This window comes from Lissotriton vulgaris, chromosome 5, assembly GCF_964263255.1.
Source record: "Lissotriton vulgaris chromosome 5, aLisVul1.2, whole genome shotgun sequence".
NCBI lineage: Eukaryota > Metazoa > Chordata > Amphibia > Caudata > Salamandridae > Lissotriton > Lissotriton vulgaris.
In genome coordinates this window covers 250,190,676-250,206,784 of record NC_141693.1, presented here as the reverse complement: position 1 = coordinate 250,206,784, position 16,109 = coordinate 250,190,676, and the positions used below count along the sequence as shown (strand labels likewise).

Here is a 16,109-nt window from a genome sequence, read left to right as displayed (position 1 = left end):
AATTCCATCTTAACACATAAACCTATTAGTATTCTTAGATCTCAGTGGCCTCATATGCAATCTTTTTGTGCTTATCACTATTCGGGAAATTTGGCCAACGTTTGCGATCTAGCCTTTGTAATTAAGGGGTTTTACTCAAATCTTATTCATTCTCCTTGGCAGAAGGTGGTATGACCTAATCCTATGTGTTTAATGTTAGGTCTCTTCATCCGAGGAAGTGAATGCCACCATCAGAACCTTCTTCTGTGCCAATGGGTCATACAATGACATGGCTACGCTGTTTTTCAACCCCCAGGAATCCGCAATCCTGCAGCTTTTTCACCAGGATGGTGAGTACAGCCTTAAGACCACCATCCCTTTTTATGCACTGTGCCTTCTGAGCTGTGGTTGTTGCGAAAGTGTTAAGTGAATGTGCTCTTTGATTGTGTTCAGTGGGAATAGCAGATCGATCAGTGCATCGCTCTGTGGCATAAACTGTTCTGGATTAAGTGATTTTATTGCAAACACTGGACAGAGCCAATGCGTAGTAACTTGAAGGCTGTTCCCCAAGTATTATGCTCCCTAGGAAGGTGTACAGTTCATTATATTTCAGAACTGTGCACTTAAGCCTCAGGAAAACGTAAATCCGAGATTAATAGAAACCTGCTATGTTAAAAGGATGCATTGATGGAGTGTTGAGCAAAACAAATCGTTACTCAGTGCTCAGAGGTTTCCTGTTTTCGAAATATACTCTGAATATATGAATGAGGATGCTCCCTTTCATTGTACAGAGTTTGTTGTCAAAGACACAATGTCCAGGCACTTTTCAATGAGAGATCAAATTACATTTTGTCACAGGAATATAGCAGCAAATTCTGTTTTCATTCTTCTTGTATAAAACAGCAATTATATACCAGTTTGACCTTTATTTGATACTGTTCATGTAAGTAAGATCATTTTAAAGGTGCACACTCGCGGAGATATTTGTGAACATTCATCCCAGTGGACTTGTCCTCTTTGAAATCTGCAATGATTTAGTGTTTTAGGTGATAATAAAGATGAAGAAAATTTGGTAGTGCACCATTTGCATCATTGGTGGCCTCAGGATAAAGGAAGCACTAGAGTGACTACTGTGCTTTTGTGGTTCCTATATGCAGCCAGGTCTTAAATATAAAAAAATGGTAATCAAGTGTATAAGCATTTATAAGCCAGCAGCCAAACACAGCACATCCGTCCTTGTCAGAGTTCAGGTAGAGGGACCGAAGACCCGAATGTCCACCACCTTCCTAGCACCAGACAAGGATTATGTGTGACACAGCTTTAAGCTCATAAGATCTGATGTTATTAACAAAAAACAGGGGTCATGCACATTAAAACGTTTAACATGAATCGTCTTGACCACTGAAGTTGTGTTATTCAAGTGTGATATAGTGAGGTTCTTTCAGCCACTTTTAAACAGCAATCAGACTGCAGTGTTTTGTTCTTACTGGAGTCTCAGTAACTTTACCTTTGTCACATCCAAGTACAGATAGTTGTCGAAGGCCGGCCTGAATGACATTTGCATTCACAGTAGTCATGCTATTCTGAAAATTGACGGAAGTATTTCTCACCTAGAGACAAAGATTTTCAAGCAGAACAGCACAGTGCCCTTTTACTTTGGACAGAAGTCCAACTGAAGTTGGGTGAAAGTTAGGGGGGGGGGGGGGGGGGGGGGGGAAGAAAAAAAAAAAGAAGTTGGGTGAAAGTCTGTTAAAGAATATAGACCTTTACTTTGGAAACAAGTTCGAAGTTAAGGTGCACCTGTGCTGCAACCACTGCCTTGAATTCCCCCTAATGGACGTAAGAGTAAACCCTACTCTTTTTCACCTTTCCTGAAATGGTGGAAAATCCCGTCAATAGTGAAGTTATTTTACATTTCTTGTGTAAGCACACTAACCTCTTTACAGTTGGCAACCTTTTTCTGATCTCTTTAATCCTCCTGTTCAATTATTCATTGCTCTAGTGGGCATGCAAAAACATTGGTCTTTGTTAAAAAATACTTCATTTGGAGGACAGGAAGCAATCCTTGCACTAGCACCGAAAAAACACTGCCTTGACAGATAAAACGTATATGCATTATCTTTTTTGGCGTGTAGTTCGAGGATATTGTCTAACCACTGTATCCTATCTATTTTTGTCTTTATTGATAGAGCATTCATGGTTAACCCACAGAAGATTTGTTTCTGTCAAAAAATATTTTAAGATCCAAAGTGAAAATCTTCAGCTGGACGAACTACCAACTTCTCTCTGACCATATTGATCTGCACATTGATCTGTTGGCCTTTGAATGAGTCTTTATTTTCCAACTATATCAATGTTTGAAAAGTTCCCGCAGACCTCCCCCAAACATTTCATCTAAGGAGGATGTTATTGGTTAAGGGAAGCTGGAGTGCGCGAGACAGAATATGAACCTTTTTTATGGATTATATTCTTTTACACTTGGTGTGGCGCACATGCATGGCGCACATCAAGAATTTTGGCCTCTCTACCAGCCTAAGACTCCGGTTCACTACATTTCTCTAGACTCATGTAAGAAAAGATTCAGCTTTTAAAATGGGTCTGAAAGTTGCAAAGAGAACCATTAAGAGTTCCCTGGACTGACCAGAATCCTATCATGACTTGACTGGGTCCGAGACACGGTGCTTTACAAAGCATGGCTGGCTTTAGACCAAAAGTACATCTTTAAGTTTAGAATATACTCTTTTTCAACTGATGTATTTGGTGAGCAAGTTGATAAGGCACTTGATTACCTTGAGAAAGAAGTGGCAATAGTTTGCTCTGTGGTTGTCAATGACCAACTCAAACTTTAACTCATCATAGTTGAATCATTTATTATTTTCCTCTTGAAATGTGTCATGTTCTTGACATATCTAGATGGTGTTCTATAGTCCCTATGTTGACTTCTGACATTTAGATTACGTATTTTTCCCGAGGTATGTTTTTATCTGGGGAATCATCTGTATTTCCTATGGCTAAAACTAAAGTACAACTGTCTAACCCTTTTAACAACATAGAATAGAAAGAAAAGTTTTAAAACACCAGGTAATACATCCACAGTATTTCCGCTTAGTAATTTGCTAGTTCTTATTCTAACAAGATATGAAAAATCCTAATGGTCATTTTGATCTATGTTCACTCTTTAGCTATTTGATGATATGATCTGGAACAGAGCAAGGTTCTGCATGGGACATCATTGCAGCTGTAGCTCTCCCAGCATTATTTTATACCAACGACCAACCCCATGGCTCCTCTTTCTTCCTGCCCCTGTAGCATGGACTCAGTATCTGATACTCTTGTACAGTTTGTATATTTCCCTATGTTGTCTACTGTATTGTATGAGCAGGTTTTTGGCAAATCTTAGTGATGTCATCATCTGTCCATGCCTATTGTTAAGTGACCTGCTACCTTATGCGCTTGTGATGCATATATAGCTTTCTTTCAGCTATGTTTTTTATACCTTTTTCTATTTCAGCCACTTTCAGTCCCATCACATTGTCTCTTTTCTTCGGTTTGTACTTTCTGCTTTCCTGCTGGACCTATGGAATCTCCGTGCCCAGTGGCCTTTTTGTGCCATCATTACTTTGTGGTGCAGCATTTGGCCGACTTTTTGCAAATCTTCTTAAAAGGTAACATTCTATTTTAAATATGTTGCGTTATGCACAGTCATTTGTCTGTAAGCTGTTTATATATTGATATTCAAGTTTTTACATGCTGTTTATGACCATTGTAATTTTTTTAATGAGAAACTCACTTAACTACTCTTAGTGCTCTCTGTTGTCCCCTTCCCTTTCTCCCTCTCTGCTTCCTACTGCTTCTTTCCATTCAACCTGGGACAGATTTTCCATGTAATAGTTTGGTCTCCTTCGATCACTGCAGCGTCTGTTGCCCTTTCCCATTTTTTTGTTGGGACCTCTATAAAAACATGTTCTTTATTCTTAATTTTAGTTTACATGTCTTGCCTCCGTGGCCTCTCCCTATGTTCAACTGGATGTGTACTTTCTCAATTGTCAGTGCCCAGGCTGTACCAGCTGTCATTAAAAATCCTTCCAGCCTATTTGAATCTACATTTATTTCAAACCTGAGACACTCATAATATTTGTTTTGTTAGGATATGAAATGGGGACATTTCACGTAATAATACAAATAGTTGACCATGGAAAATTTGTGCACATAGACATGCATATATTTAATTTGTTTGTGTGTGTTTATATGTATCACTGATTAGACTTCTTTTAAGTGAGGTGGTTACGTTTTAAAACCAAACATGGTACAAATGAAACCAAAGGAGGATGTGGCCAAATGACTAGAGAGGTTGACATCGAAGCAGGGGAATTGGGTTTGAGTCTCTGCAGGGACACTCAACATCCTTTGATTCTGGGTAAATCACTTAATCTCCCCGAGCTTAACAAAAATGAATGTGTCTATCTGTAGCGTGACTGGCGCTCATGTAAAGTGCTCTGATACTTTAGGGTTGAGTTTGCGCTATATAAAACTCCAAAGAAAAAAAACCACCCCATTCAATGGCCATGAATTGAGTCACAATCAAAAAAGTTGACATTATGCTTGGTTACAGCAACTACAGAATGAACTTGAAATGTTAATAAAGACAGTGGTGAAGTGAGATGGAGCATGAGATGGAGAGGCAGGAGGGAGAGCTCTCAGCAAAGTAAAGATTTCGCAGCCCGAACCCTGCATAGATGGATCTCGGACAGCACCAACACCATAGCCCCCCTCAAGAAAAACAACAATACCCGTGCCAAGAAAGCCAGATGGTTTACCACCGAACTTCGAGAGTCCAGGCGCACATGCCGCCGCCTCGAAAAGGCCTGGAGAAACACCAAATCCACAGAAGCCCACAACAACTTCAGAGCCGCCACCAACGCCCACCATCAACTCATCAGAGAAACGAGGAAAAAAGCGATTGAAGACAGAATCTCCATCCACTCACACAACAGCAAGCAACTCTTCAGCATCATCAAGGAGTTCGCCCAACCCACCAGCGAGTCTACCGACATCCCTCCCTCACAAGACCTCTGCAACAAACTCAGCATCTTTTTCCACCACAAAACCAAGAGCATCTACGACAACTTCGAAGACAACCAACACACTGAACCCTCACCAACCACCCCGACACCCGGAAACCAGCGATTGAGGACTGGACAGCCCTCACCACCGAAGACACACTGAAGACAATGAAGTTAATCCACTCAGGGGCCCCCACGGACCCCTGCCCCCACCACATCTTCAACAGAGCCGCCAACACCATCGCACCCATGCTCCGCCAAACCATCAACCGCTCCCTGGCGACCGACTCGTTCCCAGACGACTGGAAACACGCCAAGGTCAACCCCCTCCTAAAGAAACCCTCAGCGGACCCCACTGACCTCAAAAACTACAGACCCATCTCCCTGCTCCCGTTCCCAGCGAAAGTCATTGAGAAAGCCATCAACAGCCAACTCGCCACATTCATTGAAGAACACAACATCCTCGACTCCTCCCAATCCGGCTTCAGAAAAAAACACAGTACGGAAACCGCCCTCCTCGCCGCAACAGACGACATCCGCAACTTACTGGACAAAGGAGAAACAGTAGCCTTCTTCCTCCTCGACCTATCAGCGGCGTTCGACACAGTCTCCCACCGCACCCTAATACGCAGACTCTACGATACAGGAATCCAGGACAAGGCCCTCGACTGGATCTGCTCCTTACTCTCCGGCAGGACTCAGTGGGTCAGGCTCCTCCCTTTCCTCTCGGACCCCACACCTACCACCTGCGGAGTCCCCCAGGGCTCCTCCCTCAGCCCGACGCTCTTCAACGTCTACATGGCTCCACTTGCCCCCATTGTCAGAACCTACGGACTCAACATTGTGTCATACGCAGACGACACCCAGCTCATCCTCTCCCTATCCAACGAGCCCAACACCGCCAGACGCAACTTTCGAGAAGGCATAGAAGCCGTCGCCAAATGGATGAAAAACAGCTGCCTACAACTAAACACCAACAAAACAGAAGTACTCATCATGGGCCCAAACCCCGACGCCTGGAGCGACACCTGGTGGCCCACCGCCCTCGGAAACCCGCCAACCCCCACAGACCACGCAAGCAGCCTGGGAATCATCCTGGACTCCGAGCTCAAAATGGACCGCCAGATCAACTCTGTTTCATCTTCCTGCTTCCACACCCTCCGCCTCCTTCGTAAGACCTTCAAATGGATCCCCCTCGAACACCGAAAGACAGTCACTCACGCCCTGGTCACCAGCAGACTCGACTACGGCAATGCACTCTACGCCGGAATAAACAAAAACCTCATCCGCAAGCTACAGAACATCCAGAACGCCGCCGCAAGACTGGTCCTTAACCTGCCAAAACACTGCCACATCTCCCAACACCTGTGCACACTCCACTGGCTCCCCGTCAAGGCGAAAATCATCTTTAAGATGCTCACCCACGCACACAAGGCCCTCCACGGCACCGGACCAGCATACACGAAACGGGCGACTCAAATTCCACGCACCCCAAAGGACCCTACGATCAGCCCAGCTTTCCTACGCCGTGGTCCCCCGCACCAGAAAGACCAGCTCGGGAGACCGTTCCTTCTCCTTCCTCGTGGCCAAAGCATGGAACGCCCTTCCGCTCCACCTCAGACAGACAACATCGCTCCCCATCTTCGCAAGAAACCTCAAAACCTGGCTCTTCGACAGACCCCCTCCTTGATGGAATGGAACCTGCACCCCCCTCAACCCCTAGCGCCTTGAGACCCTTACGGGTGAGTAGTCGCGCTTTAACAAACTCCTGATTGATTGACTGTGGAGATATATGGGTCTCCTACTGACCGAAATATTTAAAGTTAAACTGTCTGCTAATGTAAGGGTTTTTCTGTGAAATTAAATGTTTTGTGGAACCCTGCTTATTAGTTTGTTTCACAAACTGGTTTTGGTAGGTTAACCCATTTTAGGTTTGTGTCCCATAAAGTACAGGGACTTTGTGTGCTAGAGTGAAGTTCACAAAATGTATGTTTTTTTTGTGTTGAACCATCATCTCCCTCTGCCGCTGGATAACAATGCAGTGTATTTGTCATTTGTCTCCTTTCACCTCATAGAAAGGTAGAATTTTAATTTCACTTTTGTTATCTTATATTGATCTGAGAGGAGTGATATTTGAGTTCGCGATTTCATCATATCTTTGTGTGTATGAGAGATAAAATATGTCGATCTGTGATAGCAACTTTGCAGTTTTGGCTGGGTAGAGGTTCCATTCAAAAGATTGTTTTGTTTTCTCAGCGTTGGCGCTGCTTGATGAATCTGTGCAAATTTTCCCAAAAACGATTTCATCCAATTTGGGTTCTGAATAACATATTTCGTCTACATCAGGAAAGGGGTGTGGGGGAACATGTGTAGGATTTTTTGCTCTCCTCAACAGAAAAGAAAGAGCTGAGAAATACTACACCATGACATGAAAGTGGAATGTAACTTGTGGAAGTGCCTTTTGTTTGGTTTGGTGTAAATCCATTTAATACTTTTGAAGAAAGAAGTGTCTAAAGATTTTTCCAGGTGGCTTAAAAGTTAAAGGTATCTGGATCGATAGTCTGCATGTAGTCCATAAACCCCAATATGCGCTCTGTCTGCAAACTAAATGTAAAAAAAACGAATTTTAAGAGTATGTTTCTCCCCCTCCCCCTTTAGCTATTTTGGGTCCTTGAACCCAAAAGTTGTCATGCAAAAATCAGTTGTTTGACCTTACAGAATGCATGGCTCAGTCCCAGCATCCACCGCCCCTCCCAACCAAAAAAGAAAAACAAAGGAGCAATATGGGTACAGGAGATCATCCCCATGACACACTGGCTCAGATTGGTGGAGAAGGAAAGAGGACCCATTCACTTAGGCTAAAATTTAAAAAAGTGAATTTTGTGGCAAGGATGGCAGTTCCTGAGACAGGGTTTGCAGACTGCAGCACAGCTTCGCCACCGAACCCATCAAGGTCTTGTGAACCCATATTGGACACCCTCTAAAGTCGGCAAACCCTGGCTTAGGACCAAAGGCAGCGCCTAGTGGTTGGACACTTGCAGTGAGTTGAAGCAGGCCTGGCAAAAGGTGTGTGCAGAGGAGTAGATTATCCTTCCGTAGAAGTTAAATGTAGTGTATGATCCCCAAAAAATTATTGGAAAAAAGGTAAAAGTATAAGATGTGATTATGACCGCATTGAAACCTCAGGAATCGACTTAAAAACCACAGTTAAAGTACAGTTATGGTTACTGAAAAAAACATTTAAATTTGAAAGTTATATTTAGGGCCTTAGTCCATAACTGGCATGACAGTCATGCAAACCATAACTCACACTTAAAATGCCGTTTTTCACCATACCTTCCTGGTTATCTCTTGAAATATCCTCCTCATTCCACATGTTTGTCAATAGCCTAGAATTTGCTTGGATCACTATTTTTTCAATACAAAATGTTTTACTATCACTTTATTGTAGTCTTTGTGTTTGTCATCTCTTAAGTGTTTAAACATTTGCTTCTTTATCTGATTAGTCGTTCTTATTCCTCCAGCCTGTGTTCTAATTTGTTTTTTAAATGGACATACGTTGACATGCACACTTGAGCCTTACACTTGATCTTGTATAGCCAAAATGCCTGAATAGCATACCCCCAAACCAAGAAAAGGCACTGAATGATGGAAAGGCTGTAGTGCCATAAAAATGGGGTCACTAACCTTAACAGCCGTTCGGAAGGTATGCGCAGCGAAAAATCTCATATGGGCTGTCCCTTTTTATTGGCAAGTGAAACAATTGTCACCCCATATAACCTTTGAAGCTTTTGACCAATCTACACCACTTGTGACATGCTCTTAGATATGATTTCCTATGGTGTGAAGTGTTAACCTTTACTAAAGAGGCTTGGCTGTATTCGTAATTTGCTGTTTATTACCTTTGTGAACTATAAGGAGAGGTTATGGCTCAGAAGAGGCAAAGTCTTAAGGGGATTTACTTTCCTGCCCATATAATTTGTTGTTCTTGCTACCTAATTTAGCCAACACTACCATTTATGGTCCTCTTTTGCTGCAGAATGCCAGTTTCACTGCCTGTACTAAAGAAATAAGACCTGAAAGATTATGAAGAGAACTCACTATCTCCACTATAGTATAATACTGTCCCGAGGCTTCAGTATTATTGTGATTATGTTGGCTTACTGCATAAGTGCTGTGAAACTGTTTGTTGTATATTTTCCCAAGTACCTTCTGTTTCTGCTTCATTTCAACCTGGCTCCTTTACCCACCTGCACATTAAAAAATACAACCCAACTATTTGTTGCAATATAGGTGGCTTAGCAGCAAGATTGACTGTGATTACTGTGTCAGATTCAGATACAAACATACTGCCCTCGAGTTTTCCTTGATTGATCTAGTTGGCTGCAGTCTGATAGCAGACACTGCATCTAGAGTTGTAAACACTAGTGTCCTACTTAGACGTCTTGCGTGGCTACGCATTTCAGGATTTAAGCAGGAAGTGCAAACTACCATCTTAAATCAGCCATTCAATCAACATCCATTTTTTGGACCAGAGGTAGACACAGCACTTGAGAAAATGAAGAAAGATACAGCCAAATCTATGGGAGCTTTGCAATCTACACAAGCTAGAGGCTCCTTTAGTCGCTCCTTCTATAGAGGAGGCTCCAAACAGACTGTAGCAGACAATACATCTGCCTTCAAATCCAATACATAGACATCCTCCAATAAAGGATATTTTAAAGGAAGCTATAGAGGCAACAACAATAAAGGAAGAGGTCGAGGTAACAGCAATATTCAAACCTCTTCCACCACAAAACAGTGACTTCCCTCTGCTCCCCCAACAGCACTTCACTCCTGTGGGGGGCTGACTAACACAGTTCCTACCTGTCTGGAATTCCATCACAACAGACAAGTGGGTAAGACAAATTATCCAGTATGGCTACTGCCTCGAACTTACAGCTACCCCTCCACACATTCCACCCAGACAGCGTCCAATGTCTGAAGAACATCTTATACTGCTCAAACAAGAAGTCCTATCAGTTCTTCAAAAGAACGCAATAGAAATAGTTCCTTTACATCAAGGAACAGGGGTTTACTCGCTGTATTTTCTAATACCCAAAAAGGACGGGACACTGAGACCAATTCTCGACCTCAGGCCCCTCAATCAATATATACACTCAGATCATTTTCATATGATCACTTTACAACAAGTGCTCCCATTGCTGCAACAAGGCAACTTCCTTACAACACTAGATCTAAAGGACTCCTACTTCCACATTCCTATACATCCTTCTCACAGGAAGTATCTGAGGTTTGTACTGGAAGGACAGCATTATCAATTCAAAGTCCTTCCATTTGGGGTAACAACTGCACCAAGAGTGTTCACAAAGTGCCTAGCAGTAGTAGCAGCACATCTCAGAAGATAACAGATACATGTCTTCCCATATCTAGACGATTGGCTCATAAAAGCCAAGTCGTTCAAACAGTGCGTCCAACACACACATCAGACAATTCAAACATTGCACGACTTAGGGTTCAGAATCAACTACACTAAGTTGTACCTACAGCCTTCTCATGTACATCAATATTTAGGGGCTTAAATAAACACGTCTACAGCTCTAGTGTATCCCAGTCCAGCAAGGATACAGAGCATTCAAGCCTTAGTCACAAAGTTTCAACATCAACACTCTCTCCCAGCCAGAGTGTTCATGAGACTAATAGGCATGATGGCATCTTGCATCTTTTATTGTACCATATGCAAGACTGCAAATGCGTCCGCTACAGGAATGTCTAGCACAACAGTGGAATCAGGCTCAAGGACAACTAACAGACCTGGTGTTGGTAGACAACCGCACACATCGCTCTCGGCAGTGGTGGAACACCAAAAACTTGACAAAAGGATGGCCGTTCCTCGAACCTGTTCCACAAATAATACTTACAGCAGACTCCTCTCTCACAGGATGGGGAGCCCATCTCCTACATCATACAACTCCAGGGCAATGGACCATTCAACAAAGATCGTTCCATATCAACCACCTAGAGCTGCTAGCAATATTCTTGGCGCTCAAAACAAAGCTGTCTCAATCCGGACAGACAACATGACAGCCATGTACTACATACAAAAACAGGGGGGAACATACTCTCTACAGCTGTCCCAGCTTGCACAGAAAATTTGGAGATGGGACATTACACAAAACATATATCTGTTAGCAGAACACCTTCCAGGAGTTCACAATCGGGTAGTAGATCTGTTAAGTCGACAGACACAACAAATTCACGAATGAGAGCTACATCCGTAAGTTCTTCTACCATTCTTTCACAAGTGGGGCCATCCAGACATAGATCTGTTCGCCACACACGAAAGCGCAAAATGCCCAACCTTCGCCGCCAGGTTTCCACACCCTCTGTCCAAGGGCAATGCGATATGGATGAACTGGTCAGGCAGATTTACGTACGCTTTTCCGCCACTACCACTAATAACACTAATCGTGCGCAAGCTACGACAACAGTCGCACAAACTGATTTTAGTAGCACATGGGCACGCCAACCGTGGTATACAACACTGCTAGAACTATCCCTAGTTCCACACCAAAAATGATGTCTGACACCATCCCTGCTAACGCAGAACCATGGAGACATCAGACATCCAGACCCAAGCCAACTGAATCTGGTGATCTGGCTCCTGAGGTCTTAGAGTTTGGTTATCTTAACCTACCACCAGACTGTATGAATATCATTAAGAAGCCAGAAGACCTACTACTAGAGCTTGCTATGCTGCTGAATGGAAAAGATTTGCCATTTACTGCAACAATAACCAAATTGATCCCCTAGATGCTTCCATCCAAAATATCATTTGCTACCTTCTACATTTACAAAGATGTAACTTAGCATATTCATCTATACGCCTACATCTGGCAGCAATTGCAACATATTTACAAAATAGACAACATCTGTCTTTATTTAGAGTGCCTGCTATTAAAGCATTTATGGAAGGATTACAACGAATCATTCCTCCTAAGTTACCACCCTCTCCAGTGTGGAACCTAAACATTGTGCTTACAAGGCTCATGGGACCACCTTTTGAACCTCTACACAAATGTGAACTGCAATTTCTCACATGGAAAACCGCTTTTCTAGTAGCTATTACCTCTCTTAGGAGAGTTAGTGCGATTCAAGCTTTCACTATACAAGAACCATTTTTACAATTACACCGTAATAAAGTGGTTCTCAGAACAAATCCTAAATTCCTTCCAAAAGTCATTACTCTGTTTCATTTAAACCAATCTGTAGACTTACAGGTGTTTTCCCAAAACCCAGACTCTGTAGCAGAAAGAGCTCTACACACACTAGATGTTAAAAGAGCTCTTCTCTATTATATAGATAGGACCAAATCCTTTTGCAAAACAAAACAATTGTTTGTAACTTTCTCTCCACCACATAAGGGCAACCCCATTTCTAAAGCTGGAATTGCAAGGTGGGTTGTAAAATGTATAGAAATATGCTATCAAAGAGCAAAACGTACATTAACAGTTCCTCCTAGAGCGCACTCCACATGCAAACTAGGAGTCACTATGGTTTCTTAGGGAACATTCCCCTAGAAGACATCTGCAAGGCAGCAACATGGTCTACAACACACACCTTCACTAAACACTACTGTGTTGATGTGCAACGCAAGCAGCAAGCTGCAGTAGGCCAAGCTGTTCTAAAAACTTTCAAAATACTGCCACAGATACAAGCGACCACCGCTAGGGGAGACACTGCTGCACAATCTATGCTAAGTGTACAATCTGCAGCTCATATGCCTCGAACGGAAAATGCTACTTACCAGTATGCATCTGTCCTTGGCATGTAGAGCTGCAGAGTTGTACACGCCCTCCCGCCTCCCCGGGACCTGTATCTGTTCCAGTTTCATCTTAATTGGATATACACATGGACATCCCTTCTTTATTTCTACTAACTCCATCACTTCCTATCATGGAGAAAAACAATCTAAGTATGGAGCCAATGCCCATGCGCAATGTCGTCCAAGGGAGGAGTCACCTATCTCGTGACTACAAAAGACTTCTTCCAAGACGACAACAACATGCAATCATCCGAGCCCAACACCTTGTGGCGATCTAATGCTAAATGTACAACTCTGCAGCTCTACATCCTAAGAACAGATGCATACTGGTAAGTAGCATTTTCCTTTCTCTATACTTGAGCCAGTATTACCCTTGGGGCCATTCTTTGACATAGACCAGGACACGATCTGTGGTTGTCACATTTAACCATGTAACATGCCTGCACTACCTTTAAAGTCTTTTCTTTAACGCAAGGGGAGGTGTTAATGTGATTTCCAATTCAGTTCACTTCTGCATCCCGAAAGCCTAACTAGCTGACAATTCGGCCGGATGCAAAATACAAACACCCCACACAACAATGAGGAGCAGCTTCCCCGTTAATATACTGTGCACAGCTCAAGCTCATTCAACCCAGTGTAAACCTATTTCAGTGAGCCTGATCGGCCCCACCCAAAGTCCCGCTCTTACAGCAAACACTTTCTCAAACAAGCGCATCTGAATCCGCTCAGGCGGTGGACCAGAGCTGTTGACACTCATTTGCCAATATTGATTTGGACCATGCTCCGAAGTAGAAAATCGAGGACCACACCAGTCTAGAAACGCAAAGAGACCTAGGCCACAAAAAATGTGATTTCTTAGCTTATACTTATCAGCAATCACAAGATGAAATAGCCAACTCTTAAGACCAAAGTTAGATCACATTGTTGCTAAACTGCTTGATTCAACAACTTCCCAAAACTCCCTAACAGGGATACTACAATTAATGCAAGAAAGGTGCAAAAAACGGCTAAACGATACCAAGATTCTACCAAGCTCATCAACCCACAGTCCGTGTAATGCAGCAAAGGACGCCATATCAAGGCTACTAACACCCTTCCAAGTGTTGATTAATTATTTGAACTATCAGTCAAGAAACTAGATGTCCCAGTTGACTTGCTAAACATATCTATTGCCTTTATGTCTGGCTTAGACACTCAACTGGCAAACTTGAACAACTTAATCATTCAATCCCAGGCCACTTTTCCTCTCTCTTTCATCTGCCAAATATGCTTGTGCCACAATAATTGATAAACTAAGCACAGGACCAAACACACTAGCAATGTTTCTAGATTAAAGTGAGTACAATATCATGAGCCCCTCAAGCTACTCAGCCAGTTAAGTATCTGGTGGACAATAAGGAGGCAGGAGAGCCCACGCCGCATTTAGACACAATCATGGCCTCTACCATTGAGATACCTATGCCAATGCCACAGACACAAACAAGTAGTCATGAAGCAATTTATTGACCTATTTGCAATCAATGAGTCGGACCGCAATATGGCAAGGGAAAGTCACATATTCCAAACAAAGAAAATGATAAACATGTGAGTGAACTAAACATGGTTTATACACAGAAAAGACCATCTGAAACTAAAAGGCAAAAAATAGGTTAAGAAAGCAAGTAATATTGAAATGTATAACATCATTGGGGGAGAAAATGCACACAATATTGACCAAATTTTTGGGGAAAAGTCCAGAAGTATTGTCACAACGAACAACAAACAAACAAACTAATCTATTGCTAGCAATACTTACACTCTATTCATGATAGAAGGTCTACATTTTGTCCTGAACCCCTGCAACATCAATGCTATAAGCAAGGTCACAGCTATTCACCATCAAAGTGGTCAACAAGACTCAATGGGAGCTGTAATAAAACATACTGATTCTACCTTTCCTCCTCAATGTTAAAAATATACAGTACAATCCTACCAATGAGGACGCAGTAAACACCAACCAGACTCTTACCTCTGGTACCACGGTCAAACATGAAGGATTGATGTTAACAGAGCATTCAACTCATAATTCTCCAGGTGAATCAAGAACTCTTCTGTACCCACAGTATGATTCAAAGGGGCAAAACAACATTGGAAATAGAGGTAACCAGTTACTTGAAGCACTGCTGTCACTGGTAAATCAAACGGCCAGGGATATAATTACAGTAAAGTTTCTGCTACCACGTAAGAATAATACAGGAGAAATCACATTGGCCACCTTGGCCTCCTCTGCAATTGCTACAAGAGTATTAAAAGAAAAGCATCACTTCAATTCTTGGAGAATTAACATCTTCCTCCGATCTCCTTACTGATTGGAAACTTTATCAACTAACATGCTGTTAAGTTTCCAAACCAGTATATTCAGTACTTAACCGAGAAATTGGCGAAACAGCTATAGAAGCCAGAAATCAACAAAGCAAAAATCTACCATTACAACATCCAGCAAAATCCATCAGAATTCATAACAAATGGTGCTGACTCGCGTCTGCTCTGCATAACCTCTCTAAACCATAAACGCCTTTCCCAAACCTGTCACACAAAAAGTTCACAGGAAATATAAAAATATGTACTTGGAACATCGTAGGGTCCAATTCTAAAATATTGGCTGGCAACCCAACCACCATCGACTTGGAGAAATTGCAAAATTGGAGCTCTTCAGGATACCTGGGCAATGACGTCTACCAATTTCAGGCTATTCACACTATTGTACTAGAGCAACTAAATCACAAAAATATGGAAGGCCTTGTAGTGTATGTATCTTTCTCTCTGTGTCAAAGTAGCACCTCAGCCAGAAATACATCATGAGATCCAAGTCCTGCTCTTCAAAAACTTAGAAACCAGGTAACACATTTCTAGTCCTGATCAGTGTTAACCTTCATCCGGACCCAGTCACAAAAAGATATTTTACAAGAAAACTTATAACTGTCATACAAGAATGTATGAAATTGCATTCTCCTAACTGGAAACTTCAATATGAATTTATATGATCTTATTGTATAATCCAGGAGAAGACGACTTCCATTCTGCTCAAAATCCTCAGTGAGACATTCCCCCTCAGTACCCACGGATTAAGACACATCGGGACAAAAAAGATAAACATCTAATAAACTGCAGTATACAGGCATGAGGGTGCTAAGGCAGAACTGTTGATGATGCACCCACTAATTGCATGCACTTAGGACCAAAATCGCAATCAATCAGAGATT

The 16,109-nt window shown here is 42.4% G+C and overlaps 1 protein-coding gene across 1 annotated transcript in view; it reads left to right on the top strand.

Annotated features, from left to right (window-relative positions):
• The window catches only part of CLCN6 (Cl-/H+ antiporter 6), a 246,608-nt gene that overhangs the window by 150,090 nt on the left and 80,409 nt on the right, over positions 1–16,109 (top strand). The window contains exons 14-15 of the mRNA XM_086921292.1: positions 200–329; positions 3,491–3,644. Coding sequence (XP_086777418.1) covers positions 200–329; positions 3,491–3,644 — 284 coding nt within the window. The remainder of the gene's footprint in view (positions 1–199; positions 330–3,490; positions 3,645–16,109) is intronic.